The sequence below is a fragment of the Anthonomus grandis genome, chromosome 1 (genome assembly GCF_022605725.1).
Source record: "Anthonomus grandis grandis chromosome 1, icAntGran1.3, whole genome shotgun sequence".
Classification (NCBI taxonomy): domain Eukaryota; kingdom Metazoa; phylum Arthropoda; class Insecta; order Coleoptera; family Curculionidae; genus Anthonomus; species Anthonomus grandis.
In genome coordinates, this window is record NC_065546.1 from 12,235,019 (window position 1) to 12,254,249 (window position 19,231).

The window sequence follows — 19,231 nt, forward strand, 5'->3', positions numbered from 1 at the left end:
TATAGATGTTGCATTGTTTTTTTATTGTTTTTCAAAATACCTTAACTTTATATTATTCCCACACGTCTGCATACCTCTTCTTTGTTTTATTTTTTTTTATATAGTGCGAGACCTATCGACACGGTAGTTTATCTCATAATGGATATTGAATAAAATAGTCTCATTTTTTCGATGGCTGTGGCGGTAACGTAAAGCAGCCATGTTTACCAGACATTCGCTGTCACCAAAGATAATAATTAATTAATGAAGAACGATTAATTTCAAGTGTTTTATTTTACGACGGATCTTCAAAACAATTACATAATTTCTCTAGTTTTAGGCAACGCGAATATCAAGAAAATATATTGTTTGCCAGGCGCAAAGGGGTTGTTCGTAACAACAACAACAACAATGTTATCAGGGATTTTTATTTTAAATGTACGTAAACAGTAAACAACAAAACACCTTTGCCAAACATGTTTGCTAAACTCGTTGTTGACTGAAATGAATGTTAACATCTGAAAGTCGTTTGAGTAAGTTGAAAACCTATTTCCGGTCTTTTACGATCAATCGCGAATTGTTAACGTAATGAACAGAATAAATGCGTTAAGGGTTTATTCACATATTATATCATCAATTTTTATACTATAGTGTGTGACTATGTGACGATAGTATGCACATATTATAATATTTTATACAGTGCTTTCAAAGAAGTCGGCACTATTGCTAATTTCGTTATTATTGGAGCTACAGGGTCGGTTAAATAGGCAAAATGTAATAGTATTTTTTCCGCTGATAGTATCCAGATAGCTTCGCATAGGTCTGGCAAAATGGGGAGGCGCACCATCTTGCTAAAACCTTGTTTCTCTTCGATCTTGTCTATATTTGGCATATCAGCTTCTATTGCATTAGGGAATAGAACAGATACATTTGAAATTAGTTCTTCTTGTAAAAATTGTAAGCACCTTGTTTAATTTAAATTTTCTTCAAAGAAAATTGGGCCTATAACTTCCCAAACATTTACTTTTTCTGGGTGTTAAATGTGGCGTTGCCTCATCCAATATAGATTTTCTTGTGCCCAATAACGGCAATTTTGACGATTAACTCTTATTCACTTTTGACTCTTACTTCTCCATTCAGCATAAATGTCGACTCATTGGAAAAGAGAATGTTTTCTGTAATAATATTATTATTCTGTATTAATTCCAAAAATTGTTCATAAAATTCAATTCTTCTATCTGCATTTTCCTCATTAAGTTCTTGCTCATTGAAACAATCCCTATAAACTAAGAATTGTTAGTTTATAGGGATGAAATTTTTCTGTTTCAAGAACCCTTACTACTGAAGACGGGCTCACTGCCAATTCGCGCGCTACCTGCCTAGTGGGAATATTATGGATTTTCTTCAATGGCTAATAACACATTAATTTTGGTATCTTCATTAAGCGCAGATCGACGAGAACTAGTTTTTGTTCTTAGGTGACCATTTCCCGAAACTGTTTTTCAATCTTGCTTATAGTACTTTGAGATATAGGTGGTAAATCAGGATACTTCTATCTATATAAATGCAAAACTTCATTTTGGGTTCTTGTTCTATCTCCGTACGCAATCATCATTAAGATTTCTATCTTGTGCTTTTCACTTAAATAGCTCATTTCGTAAAAGAAATTAAAAGAAACTTAAATCTGATTATCCGACAGCAAAGGCACGTCTTATAGCAATGTAAAAAAACATTACGAAAAAAAACTGTTTACTGAAAAGCATATTTTTTGAATTTTAAACATTTTTAAAATAAAAACAGGTGAATAAAGTTATGGCATGTGTTGGAATTTTCTACAGAATTCAAAAATATAATAACATATATTTAAAATTAAAAAGTTAATATTAGCCCCGCCTACATGGCACACCCTGTGTAAAAAAAATATTGTAAAAAATACGCAAATTACAATCTCAATTGACGAGTCCGAGCGTTTTTCTGAACACGCTTCCATTTATTTATTATCAAATTTATTCCATGTTACAGACTCGCACTGTAAAACTCATAGATGTATACTCAAGTGTATATTTTATAATATATTATGCCTTTAAAACTTTACTTTCTAAAACTTCATTTTTTTAAAATCCTTCGGTATTAGAGGCTTTCTGCAAATGTGTTGAGAAATTAAAGACAGAAGGAACAACACCTTTTTTGAGAATTCTGCTTCTACGGACATTAAGCTCATAATCCGACTTTAAGAAATGTTTTTCACAAATTGTTGCATTTTTAAGGATGTAGTCTTTTCTTTTTATAGCATGTAGCCAAGCTTTAAGCAAATTAACGTCAGTTATAGGTATCCTGAATTAAATCTTATTTTTAATTAACATTAAAAACAAACAAATCTTATTAAAATTAGCAATAAAACACTTAAAACAGTAAAATATAATTTGTACTATTATTTGTACTACTATTGGTTCCTGTATTAAGTTTTTTTCAAAGTTATTCAAAGATTAATTAACAACAAGGGCTGAACTTTAAGGTCGTATCCATATTATGTAATTTTGAAACAAATAAACAGGGTGGTTAAATAAATTTTGAAACAAAATTAGAAAACGGATTGATGATAATCAGTTGTGCATATCTGAGAACCTATAAAACATTTTGATAGCAGCTAAGTGACTAGCTCTTGCCCCTAATATGGCGGGAAGTTTGAAAAAAGATATATAAAATGTAAAAAATAAGGCTAGAAGTTAGCATATGTAAAAAAGTTATTTGGAAAAATTGTTACGAATTTAATTTTATGTCTATTGATCGATTTAAAAAAAAATACATGAAGATATTAGAAATTATGATTTTATTGACATACTGTGTTTATAAATATTTTTATTCCGGTTTTGTCATTATAAAACATTTGATAGGAACCTAATATATGATTTTAAATAAAAATAAACAAATTTATTATTTTATATATGACGAAAATTAAAAAAATTGGAAAATCACTTTAGAAGTGATGGCTTATTCGTTTCAATCAACGCTATTTTATGACCTTTTATATTACTTTTATCAACGTTCCTGCCATAACAGTAGTCATTTGACAAAAAATGTTATAATATGTTATCAAACATATTTAAAAACTATTTTAAATTTCCTAATAACAAAAAAATTATTACTTAAAAGGTGTTCAAAGTCTTCTACCGACATACGTGTAAAGTTTTGAAATTGTCCGGTATTAGGTACTGTCACTGCAACAATTATTTCCCGCGTCTAAAGTTAAATTTTTATATTTATACATTGGCAATACTTGGTTGGCACCTGGATGCGCAGACGACTTAGCAGTCTTACGATTAAAGCGCCACCAGTCCTCTCTCTCTCCAAGCATAATATTACAAAAGTAATTCGCAAAAGGTAGTTCTTCGCAAGTTCTTTTTCGCAAAAGTCTACATTGTTTTTAAGAAAATCTAATCTAAGTGAATGCCTTGAAACAAGCAGAATCCAGTCAAGTTCTCCAGAGGAAATCAGGGATCCCTGCAATACTCACATCTAGAAATTCCAAAGGTAAGGTGCCATTCATAATTTTTATTGCCAAAGTATACCCTTTTCGCGTCGAATCTCAACAAAAAATTTGTCTTTTAATAGGAACCACCTTTTCGCGACAGGTACTAAAGTCAAATCTGATAGTAAATTGGATCCCATTTGTAAAGTTTTTCTTTTAAATAAATGCAATGCGTCATTCACCATCGCCATCTTTCTTTGTTTTTTATTTTTTAATAGACTCCTAATAACCACAAACGCAGCACTAACCATAAGCAACTCTTCGGCGATTTTTTCACGAATGGATGGAGCGGCTTACTCGCGCATGCATATGCGGAGATTTTTAATTTCAACGAATGCTCTGAGCGTGAATGGCTTGGGTACGCACGCATATGCGAAGCTTTTAACCGCATGCGTATGCAAGTCTGTACGCGCCTCTATGGTGCTGAGCTGTCTGAAAATAACAGGGGGCATATAATTATGTGATGGTCTATATATAACAGGTATTTATTTTACTTTTTATTTTTTTTAAATAAATAAATTTATCTGAAATCTGTTGTTTGCTTTTTTTTTGTGCCTGTGATAATGTTTAAGAAGTTGTAAAAGTACATATATAGCCAGGTTTTCATGTCATGTAAAATATAGAATACAAAGAAGGATTGTGGGTTTTGAAAAAGTAACTTATTTACTATACTACAGTTATTAACATAGTGTTAAACTTTTATTTAAATTACTTTATTTTAACCAGTCTAACTAACAGAATTAACCTGTCTGTCTCTTGCAGAAAAATGTGTCAAATCTGTAGTTTGTAAATCCACTAACATATAAGCCTTCTTACATACAAATTTATAATGTGCCAAGTAAACAACCAACATAAAACTCCTAAAGACACAATCGATGAGAAAATGTTGGTACTTTCAATTTTTAAGGTCCGTGGTAGGGGCTATCGTTTTCTTAGCAAAATATTTTCTCTACCCAATCCGCCTACCTTAAGACAACTGCTAGCAAAAATTCCACTTAAACCTGGTATTACTAAACACATATTTAACTGTTTAAAAGACAAAGTGAAGAAAATGCAGCCTGTAAAGAAATTTTGTGTTCTAGTGTTTGATGAAATTTCACCAGAATGCGATTTATCCTATAACAAGAAGATATCATGGGGCTTAAGGATTATGGTGAGAAGAGACCTGTCCTGGCAGATCATGCCAACGTTTTTTTGACCACAGAGAATCGGTGAATACGTTTGTAAATAAAAAGCTCCCTTTCTAGTCTTTTAATGTTCTTTGCGAAATTCGGGTAACACTTAAATTTTTTCCGGGATTTCTTCTGTAAAATAATGCAGTAGTCGTTTGTATTGTGTAAAGTAGTTGAGTGAGTCGGTGAAACGTTATGAGACGATATAAAAAGTGAAATATTTTTTAAAATTAGGTCGAAACATCTAGTTTCTGGTACGACCTAAAACCTGCATTCTAATTAAATTATTGTTACTTTTGACTTTTTTTGACTGAAGTATGTACAATATGACACACAACTTCAATTAGATATTCATAAGTAGCAAACAGGAAAAAACAGTTCAGCATAGATTACCACTTGATTATCTTTGGCAACGGATTTATTACAAAATCTGTTCCAACGGAAGGCTCGCAGAATGTTAGAAATGAGTTTAAAAAAGTTTTCAAATTGACACTCTATATAAATATATCAGTACAGAATATAAACATTATTGGATGCGATATTTTGTTTTATAACATAACTAATTATTGAGAGAAAAATTGACATTAAAGCATAATTTTGACTACGTTGATATTGTTGGTAACTTGATGTTGCATTGGGAGATTTTGCAGGTGCCTAGTGAAAATTAGAATGAGACGTCATTATGTATGAGATTGCTATAGTTAATTGAGCAAAATTTGGTGCTCTTTCTTTTCATATAATTTTTATTGTTGGTAAAGTGCAATAGGCCTCCATTTTCAGTATAATTGCAAAAACAAATTAACTGTCAAACCTAGACATTTATTTTTTCTTAAGACCTCTTCTTTAAGTTTTTTTTGCCTGGTACATACTTATAATGCTACCTATTTGATGGAGGAATTGTCTATATTTTAGTTTGTATATCTATATTTTTATATTTTAAGGTTCAAAGGTTAATAGGTGACTAATTTATACATGGTCAAATCTGTAGAGCAACCATTTTGATTAATTATAATTTACCTTTACTGATTTTGCTAACGGATTTGGGTTAATGCATCATTTTTTATCTGGAAGTTGAAGATTTCAGCTGGTTTTACTTTGAGGGGATTTAAAAAGCAAACAGCCTATCTGGGTCTGATTTTTTTGTGAGTTAGTTTAATGTTTTGCCTAGGGTCGTTTTAAAGAAACTGACTAAATAGTTTTTAGGGTTTAGGGTGCTCTCTTGTATCTGCCATTTGGGTCTTTTCATCTATTTGTTCATCCAATTTCCCATTCCAAATAATTTTCGTCTTGTGAAAACGTATTCTTGATGTAAACATAAATATTGATAGAACACTTCAAACCATGGTTTGAGCCCCATCAAACCCTTGAGCTGCTTCTGAGTATCCTGACGTTCGTCAAAGGGCTTAGTACTGACTGATATTATCCAACCACCACTAGACACACATTACTCTTCTTGAGGCACACCATATGGGTCCCATGACCATCTGATTTTTAACCAGGGTATTAACAAGGGCGAGAAGAAGGAACACAAGTATCATAAATGTATTTTATTAAATTTTCGCAATTTAATAAAATACAAAATTAAGTAATTTGTTACACATATATGTACTGGTTTTACTTAGTTTTTGAGGAAACTTTTTTGCCATATATTTTTTTAGAAATTGTATAGAGTACTTATAAAGTATTTATATGCGAGGTATATTATAAATTGTTCCATATTTATTTAAGCAAAAACCACTGGTTTTGATCATTTTCACTATCAAAATTTATGGAAAAAAGTAAGTTTTTTCTTTTAACTTCACCATCTTGTAGTGTAAAATAAAAGACATATAAGACATATGTTCCTAGGAACTTTTTGCTTAATTTCGTCCAAGGAACATGCCACAACTGAATTTGGCCATGAAACAAAAAACATGCCTTTAATATATGTATCAGATATATTATTGTAAATAATACTAATTTTCCACTCCAAGTGGTAAATACACTAGATTCTATGGTAAAAATTCTCCTTTTGGGCGAATGCGAGTGGTTGACTTTCTTCACAGTAAATTTTCTTGAAAAACATTTTTTTCGTTGTATAGTGTAAGACCCTGTTTATTTTCTAAAGAATTGAAATATTTTTCTTAGTCATTAAGATGAAATTTATCGGTCTGACCGAAAAGAGGTCCAGGATATTTACAAAACTAAAGCTAGCTCAGCGGTACCGTAAGTAACCAAATACGGTTTACACTTAGCGTTTCCCCTCGGGAATTATTTTTATGGGTTATGATAAAAGAGTGAGATAAATATTTGGTTTATAAAATTCATTTGAGTTTTGGTCACTAAAGAGTAAAGTTATTTAATAAAAACAATAAAGGGTGTTGCCACGTGAAATAAGCTGTGTTGGTTTGGTGTAGTGTTTTACTACAAGAAAGGGTGAGTGTTATCACAGAGTATGCTTATTTCTATCTTATTGATTACACCGATATTTTACCTTTTTAATTAAAAATGTGATTAGTGAAATATTTATATATTTATATGACCGATTGTTGCTTGTCTTGCTTGTGTTGTTGTGACGATGGTTTATTGTTTCTTGTTAAGATACTGAGCTGGTCTGGGACCATTGCACAGCTCATTGTATTTAACAAGGCTTTCTATCTGGAGAGGACCCTCGCGTTTTGGTGTCCATTGCACCCCTCAGTACAAAGTGTGTTATCGTCAGGTGGTCTAGATCGGAGATTGCTGTCTCAATCTCATGTTTTATGATAATGTTTTTGGTAGCATTTTGGCTACGGTTTGTGAGTAATGTAGTGCTCACGTTTTGGCATATTGAACGATTGTATATCATTCAATATCAGTACGTTGTCGTTACTGGGACATTTAACAATCGGATAAAAATAATAAGTTGGTGAATAATGAATTTTGGGATATTTAAGTTAAGTGGTTAAATGTTGGTGAACATGAATTAAATGGTTATCGTAAAAGTAAAATCACTGAGCAAGTTTAAAACATATTAATTCATAGTTTTCATATTAATGAGTTTTGCTTAATATTTTTATTATTAATTAATTTTACGGGAATAAGTGTGCTCAGGTTACTTTTATTATTTCAGGTCTAAACGTCACCATCTCTACTTTGGAGTCGCCCAAGCGCCCAGTTGTTTTACAAGGTGTTTATTCTATTTTTATGATTTATTTTGATTATTTTGGACTATTTTGAATTTATTTAACGTATTAAAAATTATAAAATTATTTAAATGACGCTCACAGGTTTTAATTATTATAATAGATCAATGAGACTATTTTAATCAATATCCGTTATGAGATAGAGTACCGTGTCGCTAGCCTAGTTGAGATAGATAACATGTCGCTAGGCTAATACAGATATCTTATAGGTTAGGTATTATGTTATACAACCTTATAGATATGAATTTATGATCGAAAATCATATATTGAGGTACATATTTTTTTAACGGGGTTTTAGGCTGATCATTTAAAATTTAAACAGCCGATTTTGGTTAGCTTAGGTCATTTACGAGAAAAAAAATCGGATTCATAAATAACTCTAAAATCTTATATGGAAGGAGAGTGGAGTGATTCCTTTTTTTGGAGGTTATTTTACGTCTTAAAAAAAAATAATCTCAAATTTTTTAAAAAAGTTTATTTGATCATTGGTGAATTGATATGTACAATCCTTAACCGCCTCAGTGGCGCCAGCGGCTTATTTGTAGTTTTATTAAATGGACAAAATATCAATTTCATGCAACTCGTAAAAACCTTCAGACTTTCCGCAGCCGGATCAGCATTTTTTTGTGGTATCAGCTTTTTTTCAAACAACCAAATTGGCTCGTGTGTGAAAATTATTTATTATTCGTATTAAGATTATCGAGAGTAGCGCACTCATTTCATCGTCATCGTTTTACCATTTAAAATCTTTTACTTTATTTGTAACTTTTCTATTTTATTTGTACTCAAGTAGTTAGTTGTGTTTTTTTAATATATCCAGTATTTTTAAAAAAAAATTCTTGCCGGAGTTTTCTTTAATAAAAAGAAGCTATAGCGCACATGATAAAAGAAGTAATATAAATAAAGACCCTAATTCTAAGTGTTTTCCAGTCATTCATTAATTTAAATGTATTTTTAGGATGTAAAGAAGAAAATACAAGATGTTGAAATGATATAATAAAATAGATTACAGTAAAAAAGCGCTAATTATAAATTGATAGTGTCCGTATCAAGATGATACGGAGCCGGGTGCATATTAACATTCCACTATAGGATTCGGCACCCGTCTTTATTCTGATTGGTTGATTTGAATAAATCTTGATGCCGCCAAGCAATAACCCAAGTACGGTGCCGAATCATATAGCGGAATGTTTTGGCGGTGCTGAAACACAGAGTGGAATGTCGCGTTTATATGGTGCTGAAACACAGAGTGGAATGTCAAAGCGGTGCCGAAATTCAGAGTATAATGTTAGCGAGACTGCAAATTTCGTTGCACATAAGGGTTATTTTTGAGGTTATGATTAAAATTATGCGTTTGTTTATAGTTTATGTGAACTCAGTTGGACCAGTATAAAAACTAAATTCCGTTAAATCGGTGCTTTTTTTTCGAATCATGGGAACGCGTCCTTTTTTTTAAACATATTCCGGTAAATTATTAAATGTGAATTTATTAAAATACTTTTTAAGTCCTGGCTTTTTGCATATTTAACCAATTGTAATTTATTAAATGGACCAATTGACTTCGTATGGACTATACCTACCTGCATGATTTTTATCGGTGTTATCGATTTTTAGTTATAGTTGTAAATATTAGATTGGGTCTTTGGTGTGATGAATAATATTATTAAAGTTAACGATTTTATTTATCGTGCACCATTTAAAAAAGAAGATGAAGTTATGAAATGCCTAAAATCTTATGAAGAAGACAGTGGCACTTCGTGGCGCGTTAAAAGCGCATTGAATAAAAGCGTTAGATTTTCATATAAGTAAGTATAAAGTTGAAAAGAAGTTTTGGTACTTTTTACATTGTAGATGTCACTAAAAATGAATTAGATAAAATGTAATAGTTTTATTGAAGTTGTCTTTTAAATGGACCACATGAGGTAATATTTTATCCGCGGTTTTTGCGTGGTTAGTGAAAATAAGGTAGTTACTTCAATTTGTGTCTATGGAAATGGCTATAGAACATTTTGTTTTTAAATATTACTTGGAAATGTTCAATTTAGGTAATTTTATACAGTACTTACACGATGTTTTTTTTTAGAAAGACATTTTTATGTCATCATAGGGGTTTCAGCGAGTAAGGACAGAGGAAAATAAAAAAGGGAGATCAAAAAATACGCAATGTTGTGCAGAATTAGTTATTACTATAAAAAAATATCAAAGGATACTAAGAAAAAAGATGCATATATTAAAGTAAGTATTATAGTGAATTTTATCACACGATTTAAGAATTTAATATTTTTTAGGCAGGATATCCTACAATTATTGAAATTAAAAGCGAATACATACCATACATACTTTAAATATAGCAGAAGCTGCTTCATTTTTGCGCCCTAGAATGGAAATAAAATCGTATTTTGACTCTTATTTTAATGATGGAATGTCCATAAGAGAAGCTATTAATTATCATGAATTAAAAATGGAGTTGCAGTTTGGCTTGAACAGTACAGAATTTGCCAATGCTCAGATTAATCCACAATACCGCACTGTTCTTCATTGGTACATTGAATGGAGAAAAGTGAATTTGGGTCCTCGATTTGGTGCAGGCTCCATTGAGGTGTGTATGTATACAAATTTATTAACTATATAAGAGAACAGCATTTTCTATCACTATAATATCTGCTAGATCATAAAACCTTTACACCATACCTACTTTTTTCAATTTTTTTTTTTTTAGAAATTAATAGAGAAACGTGAACTTCATATGAAGGATGGCATCCTTATCGAGTATAATGAAAATCCGTATGCAATAATTATTGTAACTAAGTTGATGCAAAGGGCCCATAAGCTAGACTTTTGAAAAGATAGTTTTTGCCGACAGCACCGTATCTTGCGATGCAGCTGGCCATTCTGTTACCTTTATTTTAACACCATGCGCAGTTGGAGATGTACCCTTGGCTGTTTTAATTACTAAAGGCCAATCAGAGGCAGATTATGAAGCTTCATTTTTATTGCTCAAAAATAGTTTGCAACCAAGTTTTGGTGGGCAAGGGTACCCAAAAATATTTGTCACAGATGATTGTAGTGCAGAAAGAAATGCTTTGCATTTAGTTTGGCCTAAAAGCAAACTTCTCTTATGTAAGTTTCATATTTTGCAAGCAGTTTGGCGGTGGCTTTTTGAAAAAAAAAAATTTAGAGGCAAATGACCGTCAAATACTCTACAAGAGTTTTAGAAATATTTTGATAGCAGAAAGTATTCAAGATGCTTCAAAATTTTATTCTTTATGTACAGGAAAACTTTTTTCCGAAAATTAATTAAAAATTTAATTAAAAAGTATCAAAACTGGATGGATTAGGTATGTTGATTCTTACTGGGAGAGAAAAGAACAGTGATGCTTGGCTTATCGCGATGCCACCACGCATGGACATCAGACAAACAACTTCGCAGAAATGAGTGTTCGACTTTTTAAATGATATCGTCCTTTCACGAAATAAAGCGTATAATGTTATAGCACTTATAGATTTTACTGTTACTTGCATGGAGAAGTATTATCAAAAAAGAATTAGAAATTTCGCAAATTCAAGAAATGCTGGGCCTAGATTATTACTAAAAAATTTACTGAATAAAACAATTAATTTAAAAAAGTAGGACATCGTGTACCTAGGCCAAAAGTCATACAAAGTTCCTAGCACGACCAAAAAAGGAGAATCTTATTTTGTTGATGGAAACTTTGGTGCTTGTACATGTTTTGTCGGAAAACTAGGGAAATTCTGCAAGCATCAGGCATTACTATTTTTATTTTGATGACCAAATAGTTAATGCTCCTGCCATAACAATGGAATCTCGTTACCTAATGGCAAAATTGGCCTTTACAGAAAATGTGCCTACAATATCCTTTTATATGCCATTGCTAACATCTAATGAGCTTAAAACCAACACCGAAGAAGAACACAATTTAATATCTGATGGTTTAATGGAAAAGCCATTGTCAAATGAAATGGAAAGCGTGCCTTCAACTTCAAGGAGTTTAAAAAAAAAAGATCATGTAGATTCTAATGAAGATATTAAGGACATTTTTTCACTTATGGCAAAGCACCAGATTTTGGTACCTCGTCTTCAACAAAAAAAAAAGTTTTGCAGAGACTAAAATCTATTAAGACCAAGACATCATGGGAATCATTTCTTTCCACAGCTTGAAGTTTTTTGGCACTAAGACATGGATCTAATTTAAATATTAAAATCCAACCTACATCAGTAAGTAGAAGAAAAGTGGGAATCACGAGGGGTTCAAGTCAAAAAAGACTTCCTAGTGGCCGTCCTGCCAAAGGTGAACCTTATGGTATCAGCCATTAATAAGGTACCATTTATGCTACGAGAGATTGAAAGATTTGGTTAAACGCAGAATCTCCGTATTGGCACATGCCGATCATGATGTGATGAACCGAATCTCCCAATCTCTCTAACACTAATGGCACCTTAGATTTTAATAAAAACTGTATGCCAAATAATAAATGATGTATTTATTAGACTATTAATATAACTTGGATTCGTCCGTTTTATTTGTTTGTTTTATAATTAAATATTAATATATCATTTTAAACCTTATTGTAGCTTTTTGTATCTACTATCTACCATGATGTAAGCTTTTCTGCGGCCACTTTCTCTATATTTTGTCAAGTTTTTTTTAAATACCATACATAAATAGATAATAATAAATGCTTTTTTAACCAATTTACTGGATAATTATCATAATAGTACCTACATATTTTTCTTACATAATAGGAATAAAAAAGAAAATAGTCCTGAGAAAAAAACTACTAAAACAAAGCCTAAATTTGAAATGATACTAATCGGCTGTATTTTAACAACCTTTACAAGACGTTTATCAACAATCTCAACATTCCACTCTGAATTTTGGCACCGCTTTGACATTCCACTCTGTGTTTCAGCACCATATAAACGCGACATCCACTCTCTGTTTCAGCATCGCCAAAATATTCTGCTATATGATTCGGCACCGTACTTGGGTTATTGCTTGGCGGCATCAAGATTTATTCAAATCAACTAATCAGAATAAAGACGGGTGCCGAATCCTATAGTGGAATGTTAATATGCGAGCCGGGTACCTTCAAATAAGCCAAGAAACTTTTAATATTAGATCGATAAGGATTTTTGCAAGTAGGCCATTATATTTATAGAATAAGAAGTCCTTTTTTTTGTTGTTCAAAATTAGTTTTATAGATACGTTTGGTATGTCTATATTTTTAAATATGTTACAAGTGCTATCTAGACATATCAAGTATAAGGCAGATAAAAATTGCAGACTAAAAAAACAGATGGCCGAAAACATTTGTTAGTAAAGTTATTTATGTAACAAGTGTGTAAAATGATTAATAAAGTTTAATTTTTATGAACGGAAAAATTCGCCTACGGCTCATGCGACAATTCAAAGAAGTGGCTTTTACACACGTGTAATATACAAAAATTTTTCAACTGCCAAAGATAATTTAAAAAAATATTTAAAAATTCCAAATTACTTAATGCACTAGTGCGCAAAAAGTAAAACTTTACAAACCCAGTGTGTGTACCCGATAAATATAATATGATTATTTTTTACTAATACTTGTATATATATTGTTTTAGTTATTGTTTCACCATGCCTTGGACTTTTACGGTAATAAAGCTCCAACAGAATTATTTGAGCTTTTAACAGACCCGGAGGAGGTATTTGGTAAGGACGCGTCTGTTACTGTACCCTGTACCGTATATAACTTAATGTTTGGCTCTAAACCGTTTTGCTTATATAAGAAAAATGTAAGCGAGATTTGTAAAAAGCTTCGGATTTTAAAGGAAATTTCCAATAACGAAATGTTTGGTATTACGGACGAGCACCAACTTGACTTTGGCATATTATCATATGTAAGTAGTCTTAGTTTACCACTCCTTTTTCTCAAAATTAAGAGTTCTAAAATAACAAATATTTAAATGTATTGATCTCATTAAAAAATATTTAAAATTACGCACACCATACAAATACGAATAAATTAAACGTAAAATGCTAGAAAGAGCAAATAAAGCATGATTAAGAGAAATAGTTTCTTATATATATTTAGTTAACCAAATAGATTTTATTATTAACGTTTACCTTTAAGCAATACTTTTTTAAATAATTTAGAAAAACAAAAATAAATTCATATAAAAAAATACTTTTTAATGAAAATGAAAAACACGACTTATTAAATAACACTAATAACGATGAAATTGTTGTTAATTTAATAGACATACGGAGTTTTATCTGAAATAAAAGAAAACTGGCTCCAAAGCATACCAAAAGATAAATTTAAAAGATATTAAAGATAAATTATATTTAATTATCCTAAATTATCAAAAAACTACAGAAAAAAATTTAAACATCATAACTTCAAAAAATAAGCAAAAAATAGTTTGCAGAATTTGTTAGATTTAAATTATTTCTATAGAATAACAAAACAAACCATATTTTAATATAATTTACGACAAATGTATAAATCAAATATTCCCTACAGTTAAATTCCCCCTACACAGTAATAATAATATCTTTTAAATATCCTTATCTCTGTAAACCTGATTTGTGCAATAAAAACTCATTTTTCAAAATAGAATTGGTTTTATTTTATTTGAACGTAAGCATTTAATTAACCTTAAATACATGATATTATGATTGCATTAAAATATTTCTTTTTCTTTTTCCTGCTTTGGGTTTAAGTTCAAGTTACTATTTACTTGCAGTTCCTGTTTTAATATTTATTTCAATTTAATAACATTGCCTTATAATCTAAAATGAACCGCAGTTTCAAATGTTGTCAGAAGAGGGATTTTCCAAATTATTGCTGCATCTCTTGTATTTCAATATTCCACCCAAGTTGTCTGGAAAGAAATTCTGATGCCATAAAACTGGGAGGCTATAGGATTTTATGCTCACAAAGATGTCAAGAGGATTTTAATGAAAGAGATCAGGAAGGAAAAATTAATGAGCAAAAGATTTATGATTTGTTGACAGAATTGAAAGAGAAGGATAGACATATAGAGAGAATGAGAAGAAACAGCATGGTTTTTGAAGATGAAGTGTCGGAGGCCGAAAAGAAGTTTTCCTCATCCCTGGAAAATCTGCATAAACAGAATGAAGAGCTTAAAGTTGAATTGGAAAACTTAAAAATTAAAGAAGGTGAATTGTTGGCATTACTGGAAGTGAGCGAAGGGGCAAGTCTTAAGTTCAATTCACAAATAAGCGAGCTAAATATCTTAAATAAAAATTTAATAGTAACGATAAAAACATTAGAAAATGAGTCTTCAACCTATAAGACTAAAATAAACTTGCTACAAAAAGACGTAAACGACTTAACTAATTTAAATAAGAAGATGTTAGACTCCGTAAAGGTGTTGGAGGTTGAAAAAGATACCTGTTATTCCGACATTTGTGCATTGAAGGAACAGTTACAGATATCCAAATCTGTTGTTATTAATTCTCCAACACAGCTACCAACTAGGCCAAATACACCTAACGATAGTCGACCTCGGCTTCTCTTTGTTGGTGGAAATTGTAGCAGAGTGTTCCTAAAACATTTACGTTTAAAGTTTGAAGCTTACTACAAGGTCCAGTGTTTCCTGAAGCCGGGCAGTTCAAGCAGAGAGGTGATTAGGACAGCATCAAATTTAGTTAAGGACTTTACGAAAGAAGATTTTTTAATAGTAATGTTAAATGGAATTTGTTCTTCATCTGATGTTTTAAAAAATTTAATTCAAAATCATGTTGATACAAACACTTTAGTGATGACAAGCCCTTATACTTATTTAAACCATAATGTTATCTATAATAGTAATAAGGCCCTTTATCGTACTTTTCATGAGAATAATATTAATCTGTGTGGGATTTTGGAGTCTAATCACGCCAGTAACTTTGGTTCAGACTTGGCATCATTATTACATGCACATATTTTCAAATATTTTAAAATTAATATTTCATCGAATAAATTGTCTTTGAATTATCAAATGAATGAGTCTGAACTGATTACTGATCGTGAATTGAATTCTTCTTTTTTATAGACATGTCCACGAAGGTTGAATCTCATTCATGTTCATATTCTACTAGTAAGATTGAAATTAGCTCTTCGAAATATTCTTAATATACAATCCCTAAGAAACAAGATGGATGAGCTTCATCTTTTGCTGGACACATGTAATTTTCCTGATATTGTACTTCTGACTGAGCACTGGTTGAGGCCTAGTGAATGTTTTTTAATATCTGATTATCTTCCTATATCAAATTTTTGTCGTCAACAATCTATACATGGAGGAACCATGATCTTGACTAGGCAAACAATTGAAACGATTTTTTGTAATATTGATAAGTATGATCATCTTCTGTTAGAGAATGTTTTTGAATTCTCTCTTTCTTTTTGTAAGCGTTTTAATTTATATATTCTTTGTGTTTATAGGCCACCTACAGGAGATATGTCTATGTTTCTGGACAAACTTGATTCTATTTTATCCCAGTTGTCCCTACACTCTAAGGTTATATTGGCTGGTGACTTTAATATCAACTACACTGATGAAACCTTGCCACGTACTTCTCTTTTAAGTATTTTAAATTCTTACGACTTGAAAATGCACGTTCTTTCTCCCACACGAATAACTTCTTCATCTGCAACTACAATTGACTATTTCTGTACAAATTTTGATGACGTTTTATGCACAGTACTCCCATCTGGTATTTCCGACCATGAAGCTATTCTTGCTAAAATGCCATATAATACTGTATCATCTTCATCTCATTATATGGGAAGAATTTTCAGCAGGAGAAATTTCAATGCTTTTTCTGCTGCTACTGCTTCGGTAAATTGGAATGCACTTGAAACGGCTTCTGATCCACTTACTTTATTTTTTCAAGTTCTGTGTGATAAGATCAATCAGTGCTTTCCTAAAATGAGGCTTAAAACTAAGAAACGAAAACCATGGGTTACAAGAGGCCTTAGAATTTCTGCTAAAAACCTCCGTTTTTTGACTAAATTGTGCAAATATACCACAAATGAAAATATCCTTGTATATCATCAGAAATACCGTAGTCTGTACAGAAAGACAATTAAAGCAGCAAAATCTAATTATTATAGGGATCGCTTAAATATGTCATCAAATAGGCAAAGAGAGTGTTGGTCGATTATTAATGATTTTAGACATTGCCATAGAAAAGTATCGGAACCGGAGTTAAGACCTGACATTTTAAACGACTATTATTGTGATATACCTAATATCTTGCTCAAGGGCATTCGTAGTAACATTGATCCCCTACACTATCTTCAACAAGTGTCGGTTGAGCATTCATTTTTCTTTCATCCTGTCGAACTTACCGAAGTAAAAAATGAAATCAAACGCCTAAAGAACCATAAATCATCTGGAGCTGATGGGATATCTTCGAGGTTATTACTCTTTTTGCCTGATTCAGCCTTAAATGCTTTAGTTTCTGCCATAAACAATTCTTTACATAATGGCATTTTTCCTTCATGTTTAAAAGAGGCAGTGGTTATCCCTCTTCATAAGGGTGGAGATTTGGATCAGCCTTGTAATTTCCGTCCCATTTCTATTTTGTCTACCCTCTCTAAGATAATTGAAAAACTTGCAAAAAGCAGAATTTTGTCCTTTTTACATCATAATGGCATTTTGTCTGCAAATCAGTTTGGATTTCAAGCCGGTAAAGGGACTCATGATGCTGTTTTTAGCTTTTTGGAGAGCGTCTATGTGTCCTTGAATTCTGGAGAGTCATCGGCGGCAGTGTTTTGTGATCTATCCAAAGCATTTGACTGTGTGGATCATGGAATACTGTTATCTAAGCTCGATAAATATGGTTTTAGAGGCGTAGCGTTGCGATGGCTTGAGTCCTATCTATCAAATCGTACTCAGAAGGTTTCAGTGTCTGGGCGTTTGTCTGCTTCTAGATCCCTAAAATGCGGCGTTCCCCAGGGTTCAGTGTTGGGACCACTGTTATTTTTACTGTATGTGGATGACTTGAGTTCATTGAAACTGCAGGGCAAGGTGGTTCAGTTTGCTGATGATACCACCATACTATGGAGCCATAAAAATTCTGACTATATTAAGACTTGTATCCTTGAAGACCTTCAGATTTTATCAGGGTGGTGTGCTTCCAACAGGCTCGTGTTTAATGTAAGAAAGACGTCTATTATGGGGTTTAAGTGCGATGTTCAGGGTCTGATGTTTGACGAAAATTCCCTCTTGCAGAATAAAGAGTGCTGCAAGTTCCTAGGAATTACCATTGATGGTCGCCTTCGGTTTAAAGATCATATTTTACATTTAGCTGGGAAATTATCTTCTGGATGTTTCGCAGTAAGAATGGCAAAACAAGAGCTGGGAGGGGTGGTTGCACGTTCAGTGTACTTTTCACTTATTGAATCTCATATTCGGTATGGCTTGCCTTTTTGGGGTTTAACCAATAAGAGGCTACTTAACATTATCTTTGTTATTCAAAAAAAAGCAGTTAGATACCTGTGTTCTGCTAAGTTAAGAGATTCTTGCAAACCCCTCTTCATTTCTGAAAAAATCCTAACTCTTTTTTCACTCTTTATCTTAGAAACAGCTGCTCTTATTCACAAAATTCCCAAACTACCCTCTGACACTGGCCATTTGACTCGTCGTGTAAATGATGTTCCCCTACCTATTCCTATGTCTTCCCTTACCAAAAACTCATTAATTTACATAAGTAAAACAATTTACAATCATGTTCCTCTATGTGTTAGACATATATCGGATGTTAAAAAATTTAAAAGAGAGTTAAAGTCGCTTTTATTGGCTAAGGCATATTATAACCTAGATGACTTTTTTAATGATGTAATGACATGTTGGAAAGTTTTCTTTTTTTTTCCTTTTTTCTTCTCTAGTTTTGTCAACAAGTTTACCTTTATTTAGTAATTGATTGTTTTATTTAGTTATCTTTAATTTAAGTATGTTCAAAAAGTTTTGTCTTCTTGTGTTTAATTTTGTTCATTGTTTTGTCAATTTTTGAAATTGTATTTGTGTTTTGTTTTTTTAGCTTGTAGGATGCTTGTACACAAGATTATTCTTACGTAATATAGCACATTTTCTTTCTTTCTTTCTTTCTTTCTTATTAATAGTTTATTGTAAGCTTAGTATTTGAAAATAAGGCTAATTCAATTTAATTTATTTACTGCGTATTTTTTTCCCAAATTTTTAAGAACCTAAATGGAGAGACTAAATGGAAGACAGAAACACCTATTGCTTGATCCATGATAAAGAGAAACTCATATCTTCATCTCTGTCATATCTTCTTTCTTTCACTAAATAAAGAGATTTATTATATTTTTTTACAATTTCTGTCATGGTTAATAAAGATTGCCTT

At 31.6% G+C, this 19,231-nt stretch overlaps 1 protein-coding gene across 5 annotated transcripts in view; it reads left to right on the top strand.

The window, feature by feature from the left end:
- The window catches only part of LOC126741572 (sensory neuron membrane protein 2-like), an 81,550-nt gene that overhangs the window by 2,343 nt on the left and 59,976 nt on the right, over positions 1-19,231 (top strand). For 2 of the 5 annotated variants that reach the window (XM_050448300.1, XM_050448086.1), the window contains exon 4: positions 13,471-13,746. The exons of 2 other annotated variants lie outside the window; for them this stretch is intronic. In XM_050448300.1, the coding sequence (XP_050304257.1) occupies positions 13,471-13,746 (276 nt within the window). Of the gene's footprint in view, positions 1-10,285; positions 10,444-13,470; positions 13,747-19,231 lie in introns of those variants that run through there. One more of the 5 variants, XM_050448593.1, reaches the window with a different exon arrangement.